Raw genomic sequence first — 17,809 nt, forward strand, 5'->3', positions numbered from 1 at the left:
CCTGAACACGGGTGTGAATGCCTGCCTTCTAGATATGAAGCGGGCCTATGGCTCTCAAATAAATGACTTCATTTCAAAATGAGGGGCATTTGATTACCCTCTGAGAGGCAGTTGCCCTGAGCATACACCTATTTACTGCCTAACAAGGCAATAGAGAAGGCAGAAGATACCATATTTGCTTTGAAAGAGAAGGGGACTTCTTACAGTCATTTTAGGGCAAATATTTAATGAGCTGTCGTTACTTAGGAATGTACACTGTCCTTTCAATAAGGAGATGGACGAGTAGGGACGAAGCACGTGGTTGGTTAAAAAGCTGGTGTGATGTTGAAATGCAATTAGTTGAGAAGCTGGGCAAAAATTTTAGGGTGTCCTATAGTAGGTCAAGTTCAGGGCTTTACGGAATGGTGGGAAAAGCAACAGAGCTACCCACAGCCAGCATACAGCACAGCATACATGTGCCACGGCTGTTATGAAAGACACAGCCCACTTTGTCAGATCACAGGAAGAATGCACTCAAGATGCAACCAGGCTTCCTGAGAAAGAGGCAAAGGGAAGGGACATAAGGGTGGGAAAAACAAGACCGAGCAATAACCCTACCAGGTTTTTTCCCAGTGCCTAGTAGCACTTCATACTTTCAAATAATGTTAGCCCCAAGAAAAAACATCTTTCTCCTACAACTGATGTAGTGACCAGCTGACCCACCTAGAAAAATGCAGTTCAGCTGCTGGAGGCAGTAATTAACTCAGAGCTGGATCTGTTATTGCATTAAATACACATATGTCATAGTCCTCAGTAATAATAACTCTGCTCGAGGTATCCCTGCTCATTAATAACTGCTAAGGATTGTTGGTCTTGACCAGCTGCTGAATTTCTCTAGCTCAATATAAGCAGCTTAGCTGGTCTGAGGTCTTGAGGGAGGTACGCGCACACACACAACCAACACGTGCGCAGGCATCAGCCTCCTGTGAATGCAACAAAACTCTACAAAAAAAAGGTCAATCAACCCCACAGAAACGCTGCGGTGCATCACAGAGCATCACTGCACCAACACAAGTCTCTCTTATCCCCTTTATCAGGGATATGGTGTGTTACAGGTTTAGGCCTTGGGTCAAAGAAGGATTTAGATCAAAGAAATACAAAGGGGCACTTGAGTGAGTGATTGTACTCCCACCCAGCCCATCACGGCTGGCCTGGGAATACATTGCGATGTAAACAGTCTGCCTGAGTCTCATTGCCCCAATCACGGGAATCCCCATCACAAGACCTGACTTGTCCCTCCCTGTGTATGACCTCTCTTGTACGTGGATGTGACCCCTGTGCAGATCCCGTGTTCCCACCTCGTACCCTTAAACTCTGCGGCTTCCTGTGGTGTGGAAGGTTTGTGGCAGGGCACCAAGATATATTTAAGTCAACTTAAAGACACATTTAAGACATCACATGCAATCCTGGGCAATGCTGCAGCTCCTGGCATTATTTATGAAGCTGGGACAGAGCCTTCAGCCCAGTCCCCAGTGCCTTCGGCAAAAGCGTGCGCTCAGATTTGCCTCAGTCAATCATGAATCCTGGAGGCATCAAAATCCCCTTTAAGGTACTTAGGTCCTTTTACCTGGGCTACCACCACTGATACAGGAGGAAGAGATTTACACACAGATTTCTGCAGGCCTCTTCAAGAGAAGACAGATGAAAACTCATTTTCTCAGTGACAGATTTATCCAGCACTTTTCTTTTATGTTGCCCAGAAGACATGACCTATCTGAAGGGCTAGCTGCTGAGTGACTCATGCTGAATTTGCCCACAGCAACAGCTGCTCTTCTCCCCAGCCTGGTCAAGGAGGCTTCCTTGATCTTATTTAAATGCTTTTTATAGATCCCACTCATGAGCCTGTTGCTGAGGCACACCTGGAAGATGGGGTAGCACTGAGCAAGCACCACCTGCTTTGGAGATGCTGAAATTAAGGTCTTCAAGCACAGGGACTGGCCTAACCCTACATCTTCATATCTATAGTGCTATTTTAGGCACTTATCTCATAATCATAACTAAATTCAGGAGTCTCAGTCTTGAGCTGATTCCCACCCCACATGCTTAAATCAGATTGAATCCCATCCCAGCTCTTTTTCTGTTGAGATATCCACCTTAGCAAAAGTATAATGTAATCTGTAACGATGATGGAATAACCAAATAATTGCTCTGCTTGTAAGATTACACAGTATGATTAATTCCCCATCTCACTATCATGGCACTGGAATTCATACAACTGACAAATTTCCAACCATTTATAACCTAAATACTGTACAGCACTATTCATAGTTATTCATTGTCCATTAATTTCTGTGCATGTTGCATGGAGATGTCAGGATATACTTAGTTTCCAAATGTGGTTTTTTCCATGGGATATTTCTCTCTGCTTTTAACTTTACTTTTATTTTATAGACTTATAGAATCATTCAGGTTTGAAAAGACCTTTAAGATCATCAAGTCCAACTGGTAACCTAGCACTGCCAAGTCTACCACTAACCATATCCCTAAGCACCTCATCTACATGTCTTTTGAATGCCTTCAGGGATGGGGACTCCACCACTTCCCTGGGCAGCCTGTTCCAATGCTTGACCACCTTTTTGGTGAAGAAATTTTTCCTAGTATCCAATCTAAACCTCCCCTGGTGTAACTTGAGGCCATTTCCTCTCCTCCGATCACTTGTTACTTGGGAGAAGAGACCAACACTCACCTCTCTACAACCTCCTTTCAGGCAGGAGAAAAGGAAAAGAAAAAGAAAAAAAAAAAAAGAAAAAGAGAAAAAGTGTTAACTTACCCTTAGCACACTCAGCCTTTTGTGTAACAACAGAAAAACCAAATTAAAAGCAACCAAACAAGACTGCCTGGCAAAAAGCCATCACTTTTATTTCTTCCCTCATTTTAATTGCAGTTGTAGACTAGATTCAAACAGGTTAGCAATAAAAAAGCCCTACAAGGTTTATGTTCTACCATGAAAGGGAGTTAAGGTCTATTCAAACAAGAAATGCCCTCCTAAATCAATTGGGTGCCTTTGACACCTTCCTTCCTTCCCTATCATGGAGTCTGACAAGCAAGTAATTTTAAATGATAAATTGCTACACTAGTGGGTGGGTCTGCAAATTTTCCTGGAAGATGCATGGAAATTTTGAGTGTTGAGGACTTAACACTATCTATGAATAAAGAAATTTGACTGAAGAAATTCTTAAAATGCCATCTTGATAGAAACAAAGTGGTTTCTGATTGAGGCACGTAGCCTTCAGTTTGTGAGGGCCTAAGTTGTCAAGTTCAAAGCCTTGGTTAAAGCAATATCAGGAATTATAACAAAGACAAGACCTTCATGGGAATAATAATCTTATGTCTTGATGATGGACCCTTCAGCTCCTGCTGCCCTTAGTGGCTTCAACTGTAAGTCAACCCTATAAAAAGTACGGCAGATAGATCAATGTAACTGAATTCACGGTCACCATCTATCTCAGGCACAGGGATAAGCGGCCTCAAACACACATTTTCCCTGTTAACATGCTGCTCTGCATCAATGGTGCCCCAGAAACATTATGCAAGAGTGCTCTTAAGCCTTGGCAATAGCAAATTAATTCAATTTATCTTAACCCGCTTTCCTCTAGGTCACAACACATTACATTTTCATACGCCCATCATTGCCTAAGAGCACACCCTGGAATACTTACTCTATGTCAGCTGTCACTGGGCAATTTATTAAGCCATTATAACCTGGATTTGTGTCTGAGCTTGTTGATTTGTTACTGCTTTCATAAAGCAGAAATGCTATTTCTAGATTGATGATCTGTGCTGTACAGCCATACACATGCACACACACACTACTTCAGCAAGCTAAGTCTTGCCTGCTCCTGTCAAGACAGTGGAAGGATGGAGACATTAGGAAGAAGCTATGTGGCTTAGTCTCAGTCTCTCTTTCCTGTGCCACAAATTCCCCTTGCACCAAGGCTGGGCCACTACCAAACCTGGATAGAGTATTATTTCTCTGGTTAGAGTATCATTTCTCTGGCAATAGCTCAACCCATACGGACCCCCAAGTCCCATGAGATGACCTTGGCCTTTCTTTCTGCTTTCACCTCTTTAATGCCAGCTGAAAGCCAGTTGAAAATGGCAAGGCATTTAAATGTCTGTCTCTGAGACAGAGACAACTTCTATTTTATGTGCTTGCAACAACAGCAAAGCATGGCAGGGTCAGATCCTGCACTTGCAGAAACCTCACGAACTCTGTTAAAATAGGTGGAGCTGTACCAGTTTACACCAACAAAAAATGTGGTCCACATGACTGCATGCTTTGCCTGCTTCACACGCAGGCTTCCTCAAATACAACGCTGTCTGCTGAATTCAGTAGGAAGCTCTTATGTCTGCTTTTCCTCACATAAGAAGCAAGTTTAAGCCCCATGACTGTGATTCTCAAGGCTATTTAAGCATTTCTCTTCCGCTGATTTTAACAGGGGTTATGTAACTGTCTGTCTTTGAGGGACTTGGCCTTTCTATTTTGTCTCTTAGGAATACTCGTTTGATTTTTGGGGGCAGTCTTGTGAGTATGTCTAAGATGGTCATTAGCTCTAGCTGGTCTAGCCTCTGCATCAGATGGCTCAGAGTTGAGTTTAGATGTAAAAATAGGATTATCTCAGTAAATGGGGTAACTGTCTCTATTTTGTTCCCATCAATCACAGAATAATGGCTCTTCTGAACACATCTTCAGTAATATGGCAAGTCAACCACAAGGCAGCAACTAAAGGGAGAAGGTGATCAGAGTTTTAATAATGCCCTTCTCTGCACTTGTCACATTTTCTCTCATTACTGGCAATACTGTGTTGCTTTAAGGTGCCAGCCCGTGACTGGGGCACTGCTGTGTCAGGCACGATAGGGTCACTTATGCAAAGAAAGTTTCTGCTCCAGAGCTCTTCCACAGTCTAACTTTCTGCCTTCACTCCTGGGTTATTTCCAGGAGCAAATGAGAAGGCAAGGGGATAACTCATCCAAGCAAAACTCTGTAAAACCATGTTACAGCTTGGTCTTCATGGTCCAGACCCTCTCAATGGCTGCCTGATACGAGCAGTGCGAGGAGCAGAAGGGGCATAACCCAGAATCTGATACTTTCTCCTTGGAGGAATGGATCACTTAATCCATCCTCTTTGGGCCTGACCTGTGGCCAGCTGTCAGGGAGGGAGCCCAGCCAAAGCTCCCATCAAGCTCTCCCTCTGTTGCTTGCCATTGATTCTGTTGTGGGACCAGTTGGGGAATATCCTGTTTCTCTTCTGTGTAGGGGTGCTCATGTTGGCTAACTTATAGCTGAAATCCAGCCTCTTCCCACTGCTCCTCCCACCTTCTACTGCAAAGCCCTAAAGCAGAATCCCAATACCATGGCATGGACCTTCCTGACTTGCTAGCCTGGCATGCCTTCAGCACCACACGCCAAGCTTCATCCCCCACTGCTATTCATTGCCTTCCTGTCTCAAGATGATGATGTTTCACCTTTAGTTTCTCTGACACTCAAGGTTCCCTCCACTCTCCTTCACTGCATGTTCCTTTCTTCCCAAACTCATACCTGAAGCTCATGTTTACTTCTTCTGCCACATCTGACCGGCGCCGTGGCTTAGTTGGTTAAAGCGCCTGTCTAGTAAACAGGAGATCCTGGGTTCGAATCCCAGCGGTGCCTACGCGGGGCGAGCCTCCCCTTTATCTGCTGGAAATACCACACAGCAGAGAGGCAGCAGTCTTGGAAGTTCCTAGAGCATGTGGGGGATAACTTTCTAATGCAGCTGGTAAGCGAGCCTACCAGGGGAGGTGCCCCGCTTGACCTGCTGTTTACCAACAGAGAAGGGCTTGTGGGAAATGTCGAGGTCGGAGGCCGTCTCGGGCTTAGCGACCACGACATGATAAAGTTCTCAATTTTGGGTGATGCTAAGCGGAGGGGCACCAAAACTATTACCATGGACTTCCGGAGGGCAGACTTTGCCCTCTTCAGGACCCTGGTTGGGAAAGTCCCTTGGGAGGCGGTCCTGAAGGGCAAAGGGGTCCAGGAAGGCTGGGCCCTCTTCAAGAAGGAAGTCTTAAGGGCGCAGGAGCGGGCTGTCCCCGTGTGTCGTAAGACCAACCGGAGGGGAAATCGACCGGCCTGGCTGAATAGGGAGCTTTTGCGGGGACTCAGGGAAAAAAGGAGAGTCTACCGCCTTTGGCAGAAGGGGCGGGCAGCTCAGGAGGAGTACAGGGATCTTGTTAGGTCCTGCAGGGAGGAAATTAGAAAGGCAAAAGCCCAGCTAGAACTCAATCTGGCCAGTGCTGTAAAAGACAATAAAAAATGCTTTTATAAGTACATCAGCAATAAAAGGAGAGCCAAGGAGGATCTCCATTCTTTGCTGGATGTGGGGGGGAACATTGTCACCGAGGACAAGGAAAAGGCTGAAGTACTTAACGCCTTCTTTGCCTCTGTGTTCAACAGCCAGACCGGTCATCCCCAGGGTACTCAGGCCCTTGAGCAAGAGGATAGGGATAGGGACCAGAATGGAGCCCTCATAGTCCAGGAGGAAGCAGTTAATGACCTGCTATGCCACCTGGACGCTCACAAGTCTATGGGGCCGGATGGGATCCACCCGAGAGTACTGAGGGAGCTGGCAGAGGAGCTTGCCAAGCCACTTTCCATCATCTATCAACAGTCCTGGTTAACAGGGGAGGTCCCTGATGACTGGAGGCTTGCCAATGTGACGCCCATCTACAAGAAGGGCCGGAAGGAGGACCCGGGGAACTACAGGCCTGTCAGCCTGACCTCGGTGCCGGGGAAGATTATGGAGAGGTTCATCTTGAGCGAACTCCACAGGCAAGTACAGGTCAACCAGGGGATCAGGCCCAGCCAGCATGGGTTCACAAAAGGCAGGTCCTGCTTGACCAACCTGATCTCCTTCTATGACCTGGTGACCCGCCTGGTAGATGATGGAAGGGCTGTGGATGTCATCTACCTCGACTTTAGCAAAGCTTTTGACACCGTCTCGCATAATATCCTCCTCGAGAAGCTGGCAGCTCACGGCTTAGACAGGCATACTCTTCGCTGGGTAAAGAACTGGTTGGGTGGCTGAGCCCAGAAAGTAGTGATAAATGGTGTTAAGTCCAGTTGGCGGCCGGTCACGAGCGGTGTTCCCCAGGGCTCTGTTTTAGGGCCAGTCTTGTTCAATATCTTTATCAATGATCTGGATGAGGGGATCGAGTGCACCCTCAGTAAGTTTGCAGACGACACCAAATTGGGTGGGAGTGTCGATCTGCTCGAGGGTAGGATGGCCCTGCAGAGGGACCTGGACAGACTGGATCGATGGGCCGTGGCCAACTGTATGAGGTTCAACAAGGCCAAGTGCCGGGTCCTGCACTTCGGTCACAACAACCCCATGCAACGCTACAGGCTTGGGGAGGAGTGGCTGGAAAGCTGCCTGGCCGAAAAGGACCTGGGGGTGTTAGTAGATAGCCGGCTGAACATGAGCCAGCAGTGTGCCCAGGTGGCCAAGAAGGCCAACAGCATCCTGGCTTGTATCAGGAATGCTGTGGCCAGCAGGAGCAGGGAGGTGATTGTGCCCCTGTACTCGGCGCTGGTGAGGCCGCACCTGGAATACTGTGTCCAGTTTTGGGCCCCTCACTACAAGAAAGACATTGAGGTGCTGGAGCGTGTCCAGAGGCGGGCAACGAAGCTGGTGAAGGGTCTGGAGCACAGGCCTTATGAGGAGCGGCTGAGGGAACTGGGGTTGTTTAGCCTGGAAAAGAGGAGGCTGAGGGGAGACCTTATCGCTCTCTACAACTACCTGAAAGGAGGTTGTAGTGAGGTGGGTGTTGGTCTCTTCTCCCAAGTAGCTAGCGATAGGACGAGAGGAAATGGGCTCAAGCTGTTCCAGGGGAGGTTTAGACTGGAAATTAGGAAAAATTTCTTTACGGAAAGGGTGGTCAGGCATTGGAACAGGCTGCCCAGAGAGGTGGTGGAGTCCCCATCCCTGGAGGCGTTTAAAAAACGGGTAGATGTGGCACTTCGGGATATGGTTTAGTCTGGTCTACCCTTGATTAGTCTAGAGTGGGCTTGGTAGTGTAGGTTAATGGTTGGACTGGATGATCTTAAAGGTCTTTTCCAACCTAGATGATTCTATGATTCTATGATTCTATCATTTTAGCAGAGCTTCAGCTCCCAACACCACAACCCTTCTTATCAGTCTCTTTTATGCTTTACTTGCTACTGCCAGCCCTGTGGTTAACTCCCTGTGAAATGTACGGAGCAGCAACCAAGGCTTCAAGTGTGGCAGCCATAAATTGCTGTCTCACCAATACAGAAGGAAGTTACTGTTTGCCATCAGCTCCACAGTAATGACCTGTGTCCAGACCTCCCCTCTATGGCATGTATGAGACAACTTAAACCTAATTCATAAATGTCAGTGAGGGCTTAGGCAGGTAGACACCTCTTCTGTTCTAGAAGAGATGATGAGATAAAATGTTCCTGGATGGGATATCTGTGGAGAATTTCAAACTGTAGAACACCCACATCCTGAAGCCAACAGGAACCATTTGGCTGGGTTTCACAGGAATTTGTGGACAGGGTGAGGTGGTTCAGGTCAGACATGAGTGGAAGAGCACAGTGAGAAAATTCTACTTCACATGAGCAGTGATTTTTCCTTTGCTCCTTGTGCTGCTCCTTGAGATGAAACCCAAATGTGGCTGCTACCTGTTAGGTGGGAGGAGCAAGGGTCTCCTTCACTCTACACAGCTAAGCAAAACAAGGTGGACCTCACTTCACATTGAGCCTCATTTCCATGGCAAGACAGGCTGTAAAGTGCTTCCTTATCTCAGGCAGCACCTTTGCGCCTGGATGGTCCCACTGAACTCAGTGGATGGGGTGCAATTCTGGAGCAGTGGGCTGAGCTGCTGAAAAAGCATCATCTGATGTTTTTACACATTTTGGTGACCAGCCCAACTCCAATTAAAGTCAAGGGAAAGACTCACATTGTCTTCAGACAGAGTTCTGCCAGGCTCTTCCCCCAAGCCAGTCAGCCAAAGTTCAGCAGATGCCTGTCTATGCTGCTAAGAGGTCACCCTCCTCTGTGTAGGTGGGAGTAGATGTCTTACCCACAGCATGTAATCCACTGAAAGGGCTGAGTCTCTAATATTAATTTCATTTTTACACAGTGCATAAAAAGGCTTATTCTCTTCCATCTCTCCAATAGCCTACATATTGGGGCAGTCCTACATGAGGCAGAGAATATGGATCTGAGTAGCCTCAGATAGGGGTGTGCTGGAAAAGAAAATGTGTCTGTCTTCAACTTCCATATATAAAGTTCATTTAGGGGCCTGTAGCTGTTATCAATTTGGCTTGAGGAAGCTCAGGTGAAAAAAACCCAAATTTTCACACTGAAAATATGGGATATGTGTATATGTTCACAATTGCTAGAAGTCCCACCCTCCTTTGCAAATAATTTTTTGTTGGAATTTGATTGTCTTACTGGAATGCAAAAGGAAAAAGATAAATGATCTAGTGTCCCTTGGCTGGATCCTCAACAAAGGCAAATTTGCAGAGCTCAGAAAAAGTCAGCCTGAATTCAATCTGTAGAACCTGATCTTTCTTTATATCAAACTGTTGGCTTCTTTGTCTTCAGCTAGGCTGGAAATGTAAGTGGTTCATCATTATGCTATACAGATATTACAGTAATGAAGCTATATCAAAACCTATCCATAATACCACAAAAAATCAAATGAAATGACAATTGAAGTGTTTGGTTCAATCCTTCTACCAGGTTTGCTGTTTTGGCCACTGTGTTTCACAGGGTGATCTCCAGGGAGAGAAGGAAAGGGGAAGACAAAACGTGGGAATGCCAAGACTGAAGGTCACTAGGCCTAAGAAAACTAATGTGAAAACCTAAAACTTGTAAGGAGGCCTCTTGAGTCTGGCAGTGAAAAAAAACCCAGAAGAATGCAGACAGATCCAGGCTGGAAAGTGGTGCAATTTTTCATGCAGTGTGAGTAATCATTGCATGCAATAAAGCCACGTGCGTTGAGTTTTCCATCAGAAATGACCGATTATTGAGACAGAACATATTCTGAATGAATCAAAACGAATAGTTATTGAAGAAGTTGTAGTGGGTGATTTCACAGACCCCTCCTAGCCTGATCACCTCTACAGCTGAGTGCTTAAAGCCCAGATTGACTCACACACTTGAGTATATGCCTATTTTTATGCAATTTAAGCCAATAGGATGATTCAGTTACACATAATTACAGACATACTTTATGACTGAAGGCATGACAGAGAGAGAGAAAGTGGCTTTGGTCTACTAAGGACTGCTGGTGCCTTGGGCAATATGCTGTGTGTATTTGTGGCCATCAGACTCCTCTGCCGTTTCTACCCCTCTAGAAAATTCAAGATACCTGTAGTGTTTTGTTTCCCACTGGAAAATGCCACAGTGGGCTTCTGGAGGGCCAGCCTTCCCTGAAGGTCAGTCTACATGCTTATACCTGAGCCAAGGGATTCCCACGGTGCCTAAGAACAAGCCTAATTGATTTGGGCAGCTGGGGAGAGGAGGCAGCATGAGGGACGTTTATAAAGCTACTGCTGCTGAGTTTCCTTGGTGCGGGACAAAGAGCCTGGGCCATCTTGTGCAGGTCCTGGGTTCACTGACCATTTAAGCCTGCTGCATTTAGTTCTGAAAACAAGCCTTGCTTGCCAACTCATGGTTTCTGCCCCATGAAAACAGGCTGAATTTTTCACCCAAGTAGCAAGACTTTTCTTTCCCCCAGGAGCAGGTTTATCAGGAAAGAAGGACCAAGGAATTCAAGGAGGCTATGGGTGCCACACATCACTCTGTAAACATCACGTGGTGCATGTTCTGGCTCACATGATGGCTTGGTGATGCTCATCACATGTATTTTGGCTGCATTGGCCCTGAAATGCTTACTGCCACATTCTCAGGCTCTGCAGCACATAGAAATGCCCAACAAACTTAATTTTTCAGGGTGTTCATGTTGAACTCACAGGTAATGCAAAATGTATTAGAATGGTATAGAGTTAACACCATAACTGAGGTTTCCCACACTAGGTGAAATGAAGTAAAAATGCTATTGTGGCAAAGCCTATGAACCAGTTTTTTTCAATTACATATACACCTACAGGTAGTGGAGTTCCTACTTGACTGGAGCATTGACACATTTGTTGGTGGAGAGATTAAAATGTTTTTGTGGGACTGGTGCATAAAACATAATTTTAATTCTTCTTACTGCAACAGGTAATGCCAAATTCAGGAATTTGGTCCCTTCATCAGAAACACTGGAAGAGGTCTCTGTTCATTTGGATTTTATAGCCCTGAATATGTTCTGGAAGGGGGGTGCCTTTATCCTTTTTTTCTTAAAGGAACTAAGTGCAGTACTTTCCCTTCCAATAAAACACCTATTGCTTTGGTTTTGCCCTCTTCTAAAACAGCATAGTGGTGAGAGCATTCAGTCAATTGAACTGTTTGTTCAATTCTCTCCTCAGACTGAGCTCAAGGTCATATCTAGCCATCATACACAAAACTGTCAGTAAATTGTGTATATGAACTAGTAGCCGGGTGTCCCAAGTCAAAATTTTATCCTGCAAGTTCAAAGCACAAACAAACCAATTATTTAATGTAACTCAAGCCAACCTAACCCAACCAAACCCACATAAACACAATGGATTTTATAACTATTTCTGCAAACAGATGACTAATAGGAGACGTATTTTGACTGCATTTCATGTAGGTACTTTTTCCCTGTGACCTAAAAGGTTGTCCAAAATGTTGGGTCAAGATGGGTGCAGATTTTGCAAAGGGTATGCTCAGCCTAGTGTGGCGGAGACAGATTTGTTCCACATATTTTTGTTACCCTTGTGTATTATCCAGCCATTCACCCTGAGCTGGCATTTAACATGAAGAACCTCTGACGGGGAGAAACACACACAATGGTGGTAGCCATGGGTCTGCCTTAAAGCACACTGGCTTCCAGGAGCTGCAGATTCTGCAGAACAAAGTCCTGTATTTATACACAAAAGTGTTTCTGGATGGATGGTTGAAGCAATCACTTCTCACACAGCTTTCTGCAGTCATGCCTCAGTCACGACCCAGCGCAAACTCCTGCAGGGGTGAGAGGTTAGTTCAAACTCCATGGCTCATTGGGTTCTTGGCTCCTCTGCCAATTAGCATGGGCAGTTATCTGTGGCAGCAGACACCGGGCAATTGTTTATTCCAGTTTATATATCATTCTGGCCATTCATGGACCTTCATGATAAAACCCCATTGCTAAAGGATACAGATCCCAGTGAACCACAGAGGGGAAAAAGCCCCAGAGTGTCACTGCAATGGGAATGCGTCGTGCTGCAGACAGTTCTTGGGGAAAAGCTGGGAGCAGGGTGCTCTTTGATATCAGCTGAGAGGTGCTCAAGCAGAAAGGTCATTATAACCGCAGGGACAGGACTCAGCGTAAAGATACAGAAAAGCCAGGAGGCAAGGGAAAAATTGGGTGGATGGAAGAGAAAAGAGAATCTTTTTTCTGGTGCCATATGACATAAAAACCAGGTCCAGAAAGGATCTGCTGGACTGCTGTGCCCAGTCCCCTGCAGTCTTACCAGCAAGCAGCTCATCTAACTGCATGATTTTATTATGGAGGGTTCCTTTTTTTTTTTTTTTTTTTGGATGACTTCTGATCACATCTCTTTATTTTGGTGATTTTCCTGCCTAAATTTATTCATGACCAGTCTCCTCTTACGTCAATATGGTCTTTAGATAAACAGCTCTTCTCCCTCCTTAATGTTTGCTCCAGCTGATAACACTGAGTTTGAAAGCGAAAAAAATATCCCAACTCCTTTATTCCCCTCATTTATCATCCCAGTGGGGAAATCTCACAGTTGCAGACAGCTAGTGTGGGATACAGATCCAGATGAAAAATAGACGATGATGTCTACAGGTAGATTTCCTGCCTAAACTCCTGCAGAGATGTGGTCACTGCAATCAGTGGAGCCCAGAAGGCCATCCAAATGCAGGTGTCTTCTTCAAAGTGAGGTGAACAGCTCTCCAGACTCCAGTGAGTATATTAATTAGAGCTCGACTGACTACGGTTGCACTTTACGGACATAGCCCATGTATAGGTACTTACCCCGTAGATACCTATGTTACGTGAGTCTGGATCTGACTCCCACCCTCACCAAAGGGAAAGGTTTTATTGAATCCCTAAACACAAGACTGCAAGTCTCCTCTGACCAGGATATCCAAGAAATTAGCAGAGGACTGGGAGATGGACACAGGACTGATCAGAGCCCCAGAATCTTGCAGAGCCCCGGTTGTGGGTTTGACCTCAGAAGGGACGAGCTGCCTATAAACTTTTGACCCTGCTAATTTATTTTATGCCTTTTCCATACAAATTAAACTGCAGTAATCATGTTTTTGTTTCTTTCAAATGAGAAAAAAAATTGAAATCTTCCCAAAGTACTGTCTCACATGCATTCGCAAGGTAATTTTTGGTACATTGTTTAAGAGGGGCAACAGAATAAGGTGGAAAATTCAATGTGCACGGCTACTTACTGAACTCACAAAGCAGTGTTCAGGTTCTGTGCTTTCAAATAAGATGACATCTTTTATGAAGACTGCGATGGCTCTCATTATGAAGGACATGAAGAGGTGCATATGAATATAATTGCGAGTGCAGTGTAGTTTTCTGTTGGGAAGAGATGAAACAACATTTCTGAATACAGGGCTTCTCAAAAGCATTATTTATCTATTTACATGTTTCTTCTGCCAAGACATAGACTTACAATTAAACATTAGAAACCCTGAGACAGACTATGTTCTGATGTAAATCACCACAAATCCACTTAAGCCTTTTTAAATCCACAAAACATGTGGCAATCCATACATCTGCAGCAGTGTTGCTGCTTTTCCAATTCTCAGAAAAAAAGATCAAAATACAGAATGACAGAAACCAGGTCCATCACACTGCTCTCTACTGGAAAAGAAATGTTTTTGACTGAGCAAACTGTGCTCATGATAAAGGTCTGTTTTCTACAGAATGTTTGTACTGCAATAATTCTTTTCAAAGTGAAATGTTTCTTCCGGAAGAGAAATAAATTCTTAGCAGCCGCTGCCAAAATTAACACATATTACAGGCTTTCTAGAGCAATACGAACCTTATTTTCACTTAAAAATGACTAGTTATTAATGATATTGAGAATACCACCAGGGTTTTTCTGTCCCTTACCCACTAATATTTTGAAGATGAATTCTGATCAAGTAGGTTTTTTTTTCAAATGAGACTTTACATCAGCTGAAGTGAACAGCCTAATAGTCTGGAAATGGGTACTTTGTATAGTCATCAGAACCACAACAGACCTCACTCAGCAACATGATCAAATTACCACCTCTTAATGAGTCACTGTGCATTGGTAGAGTTTATGCTCTTAATCTCTGATGATGGCAAGATAATGTGATCGAGCTGAGTCCTCTGTACTTGCAGGCGAAGGCAAGTCAAATTACGCTGTTTCCCACAGACGAAGAATGTGAACCCCGACAGTTTCACCAGCTTGGCTGGCACCTTGTACCTTGCTGAGATGAGACAATTTTCATGTGTGTCTGATTCACTCTTCCCTTGTAAAAGGAGTGGAGAAAACACATGTGCCAAGAAGTGCAAAGATCTTGAAGGGTGATGCCAGTCTTGGTATAAGTGTGAGAGTTACCCTAGAACACGTGCTGTTTCCTACAGCTTTCTTTGGGGACGATGTCTGGACCAGACTGTCATAAATCGGACAACCATATAACGCATTTCAGGGAAGCCACTGGAGAGTGGCTTGAGGAGATGGAATCACATCTAGAAGGTTCTTCCATCTCACAGAGGTCTGCTTTTTGCTGTTCTCCCTATACATGAACAACATTATAATAGGAGATTACCTTATATGCAGACTTCTTCGTTGGAGGCACCCAAATTTAGATGCCTGAATCTATTATAAACAATAGAGACAGAGGATTAATTCATTTGCCGCAGTCTAGGCATCTAATGCCATTTGATATGCTGTAGACCATCTGCCCATCAATCCATAAGGGCCTGGGTCTCCTGAAGGTCCTGCATCATATCTGCTACGCTTGTGCACATCTCAGAGGCTCCAGCATGTCTAAAATGGCTCTGGGTGTCTATGTCTTCCCATAGAGCTATAGCAGGAAGTGCTTCTGAAACAGAATTTGGGAGGTAGTTTTGGGATGTGATTCACCTGTACCATTTTGAATACCTACTTTAGTAGAAATGCATCATTCCATAGTATCCATATATACCATACTGACTAGGTCTTTGTGGACTATAACAAGATTATGGGATAATGGCGTCTAATACAGAGATGCATCATGTAACAATCTACATTTAGTGAGATGAATCCCACCTAAATAACTGGATTTGGGTTATAACTCTCACAGAAAGGCCACAAATTGCATACCAGAAAACAGTGGTACCTAAAGATGGAGGAACTCTCGTCCCCTGTCCAGCTGAGACTTGACAGAAGTCTTTTGCATCCCTCTGTAACACTCACAGCTATAACTTAAAAGACACTATGTCCTTTGAGTCATCCCCTTACCTATGCCTTTTTTGCTCATGGTCTTACCTGAAGAGACATAAAATGATCATAGCAGCCGTGAGAGCGATGAGTGACAAGGTATGTCCAATGGTGTAGCCAGTCTTGACTGTGCCATAGAATGCCGTTTGCTAATGTGAAGGAAAGAAACAAAACAGGTCTTTCAAAGAGCTGCCAACACGCATTCCTAAATACGCTATCACTGAGCTTTTACTGACTTTCTTGGTGACACAAGGACATCATCCTACTCCATTCTCTTAAAAAATCTCCAACTCCTTCACCCTTTAAAATCTCATCCAGTAGAGTACATGGCTCAAATACCACGAGTGTGAATAAGAAGAACACGTCCAGTTGCAGTAGATCTTGGATCACTCTGAAACCAGGTTACAGTTACACAAGGGAAAAGTTCATGCAGGAAGGAGTCTGATTTGACAACTGCAGAGACAGCTACATGGTTATAATCTTGTGGAACAAGAATGACTGATGTTCAGTTAAACAGCACGCTGACACATTGGCTCTGAGGGGGTGAGTATGATGAGCTTCATCTTATTAAGGAAGTTTGAGGACAGAGCTGGTCTGGAAATTGTTTTGCTTTTGTGGAAGCTAGACATTGTGTTTTGGCAAGTAAAAACGTGAAATATTCTCATTGAAATCACAGATATGTTAATTCAGAAATATCTGTTAAGTTGGAAATTAGTTCATAGCTTTTCTCTTTGACAGCACACAGAGGGAATCTATGAGCACGGGGCACCACGGGACTTAAATCAAACAGGGAATCCTGGTCTAAATAAAATGCAGAAGTAAGGCAACAAAACTCCAGCTCTTCCAAGGCTCTCCACCAACACTCTAAGTCAATATATTTTGGTTTTAAACTTAAAAAAAGGACAAAAGATGAGTTGGTATTTGGACATTTGTTTCATCAATGAAAAATCCAAGTTTTTATGAGAATCTAACTCTGTTTGTGGAAAATCTTATCTTTCCTAAACCACGACACAGACCTTGACTGACCCTCCTCTGCCCTCCTTGTCACCATTTTCTGTAAAAAACCCAAAAAACAAAACTCCGAAGAGCACTTTAGACAGAAAATCTAAACCTAACCTTGTTTGAGAAAACACTCTTTAATAGCAGTGAGGGTTGACATTTTTATGCGCTATTTTCATAGGCCTTGACAAGTACTAGGTACTTTACAGAACCAGTGAGGCTGAGATGAGTAGTAATCCTCTAGCATTTGCACAAGCCAACTCGGAGGGGTGTTAAAACAAGACAGGGCTTTCAGAGAGTGCAAAGGTTACACTGGTCATATCTATATTGCTTCTTAGACCACAGATCTCAGAGATGGCTAAAAGCACGGTGTCTTTACAGATTCATTCAATGAATCCACATCACTAAGAGCTTTGGGTCAGTAACTCTGAATACATAAGTCATAGCAATGGTTTCAGGCCAATTTATCTACCTGATCTTGCCCATATGATGCCAGGAGGCTGCTATAGCGACGGAGTCACCCAGTATAGTATGGTCATACCTAAGCCTCGCTCTTCTGCACTGCATGGAGGGACTTGCACTGCAGTAAGGAACAGCGGAAGTTCCACCCTTCTACCCCCAAAGCTAACTAAATATAGTCTTGTTTCCAGTCTTGTTTGAGTTTGGGCTCCCAAAGGCAGCTGAGACTTTTCGAGTAAAAGCAGTCAACTTCCTTTATGTTGATTTTGTCCTTCTCTCATTATCTAGTTTCCTTCTTGATGGCACCAGAGCAAAAGTGGTCCAGGAAAGACCTGGCCAGCAGAAGGAGGGAGCTTGTGGTAGGGGACTGAGTTTGAGGAGGTTGTCCCACACTACATTTAGGAGAGCAGAGAAATGAGGGAAAGAAAATTAATAGATAGCATAGGAGATGTCAGTAGTAGGGTGGTGGATGGAAACTCTCCAGTGTGAATACAGGTATGGGCCTTTTGATTCTTAGGGTTATTCACAGCAGCAAGTTATGCACAGAAAGATGTTGATGTTATTCAACAAGCAATTCCCTGCACTTATATTTTATGATGACCAATCCTTCTTGTGTACAGAGAGATGGCTCTGCATTCAGCTTTAATGTAGTAGGTGAGGTCATCTCTGTTCTGGAAAGAGCACACAATGAATTCTCACTCTTCATTTGCACTTGGTAATGACAATCGCTTCCTATTTTACAGATATCAAAGCAGAGAATTT

General features: G+C 44.4%; 1 protein-coding gene and 1 non-coding gene across 2 annotated transcripts in view; one reads left to right on the plus strand and one right to left on the minus strand.

Annotated features, from left to right (window-relative positions):
• The window catches only part of VIPR1 (vasoactive intestinal peptide receptor 1), a 136,039-nt gene that overhangs the window by 21,102 nt on the left and 97,128 nt on the right, over positions 1 to 17,809 (minus strand). Inside the window, exons 6-7 of the mRNA XM_075706532.1 lie at positions 15,638 to 15,738; positions 13,578 to 13,710 (exon numbers count right to left, since the gene is read on the minus strand). Coding sequence (XP_075562647.1) covers positions 13,578 to 13,710; positions 15,638 to 15,738 — 234 coding nt within the window. The remainder of the gene's footprint in view (positions 1 to 13,577; positions 13,711 to 15,637; positions 15,739 to 17,809) is intronic.
• Positions 5,616 to 5,689, plus strand: TRNAT-AGU (transfer RNA threonine (anticodon AGU)). Its single transcript has one exon. It is a non-coding gene; the product is annotated as a tRNA-Thr (tRNA).

The sequence above is a fragment of the Pelecanus crispus genome, chromosome 2, assembly GCF_030463565.1.
Source record: "Pelecanus crispus isolate bPelCri1 chromosome 2, bPelCri1.pri, whole genome shotgun sequence".
NCBI lineage: Eukaryota > Metazoa > Chordata > Aves > Pelecaniformes > Pelecanidae > Pelecanus > Pelecanus crispus.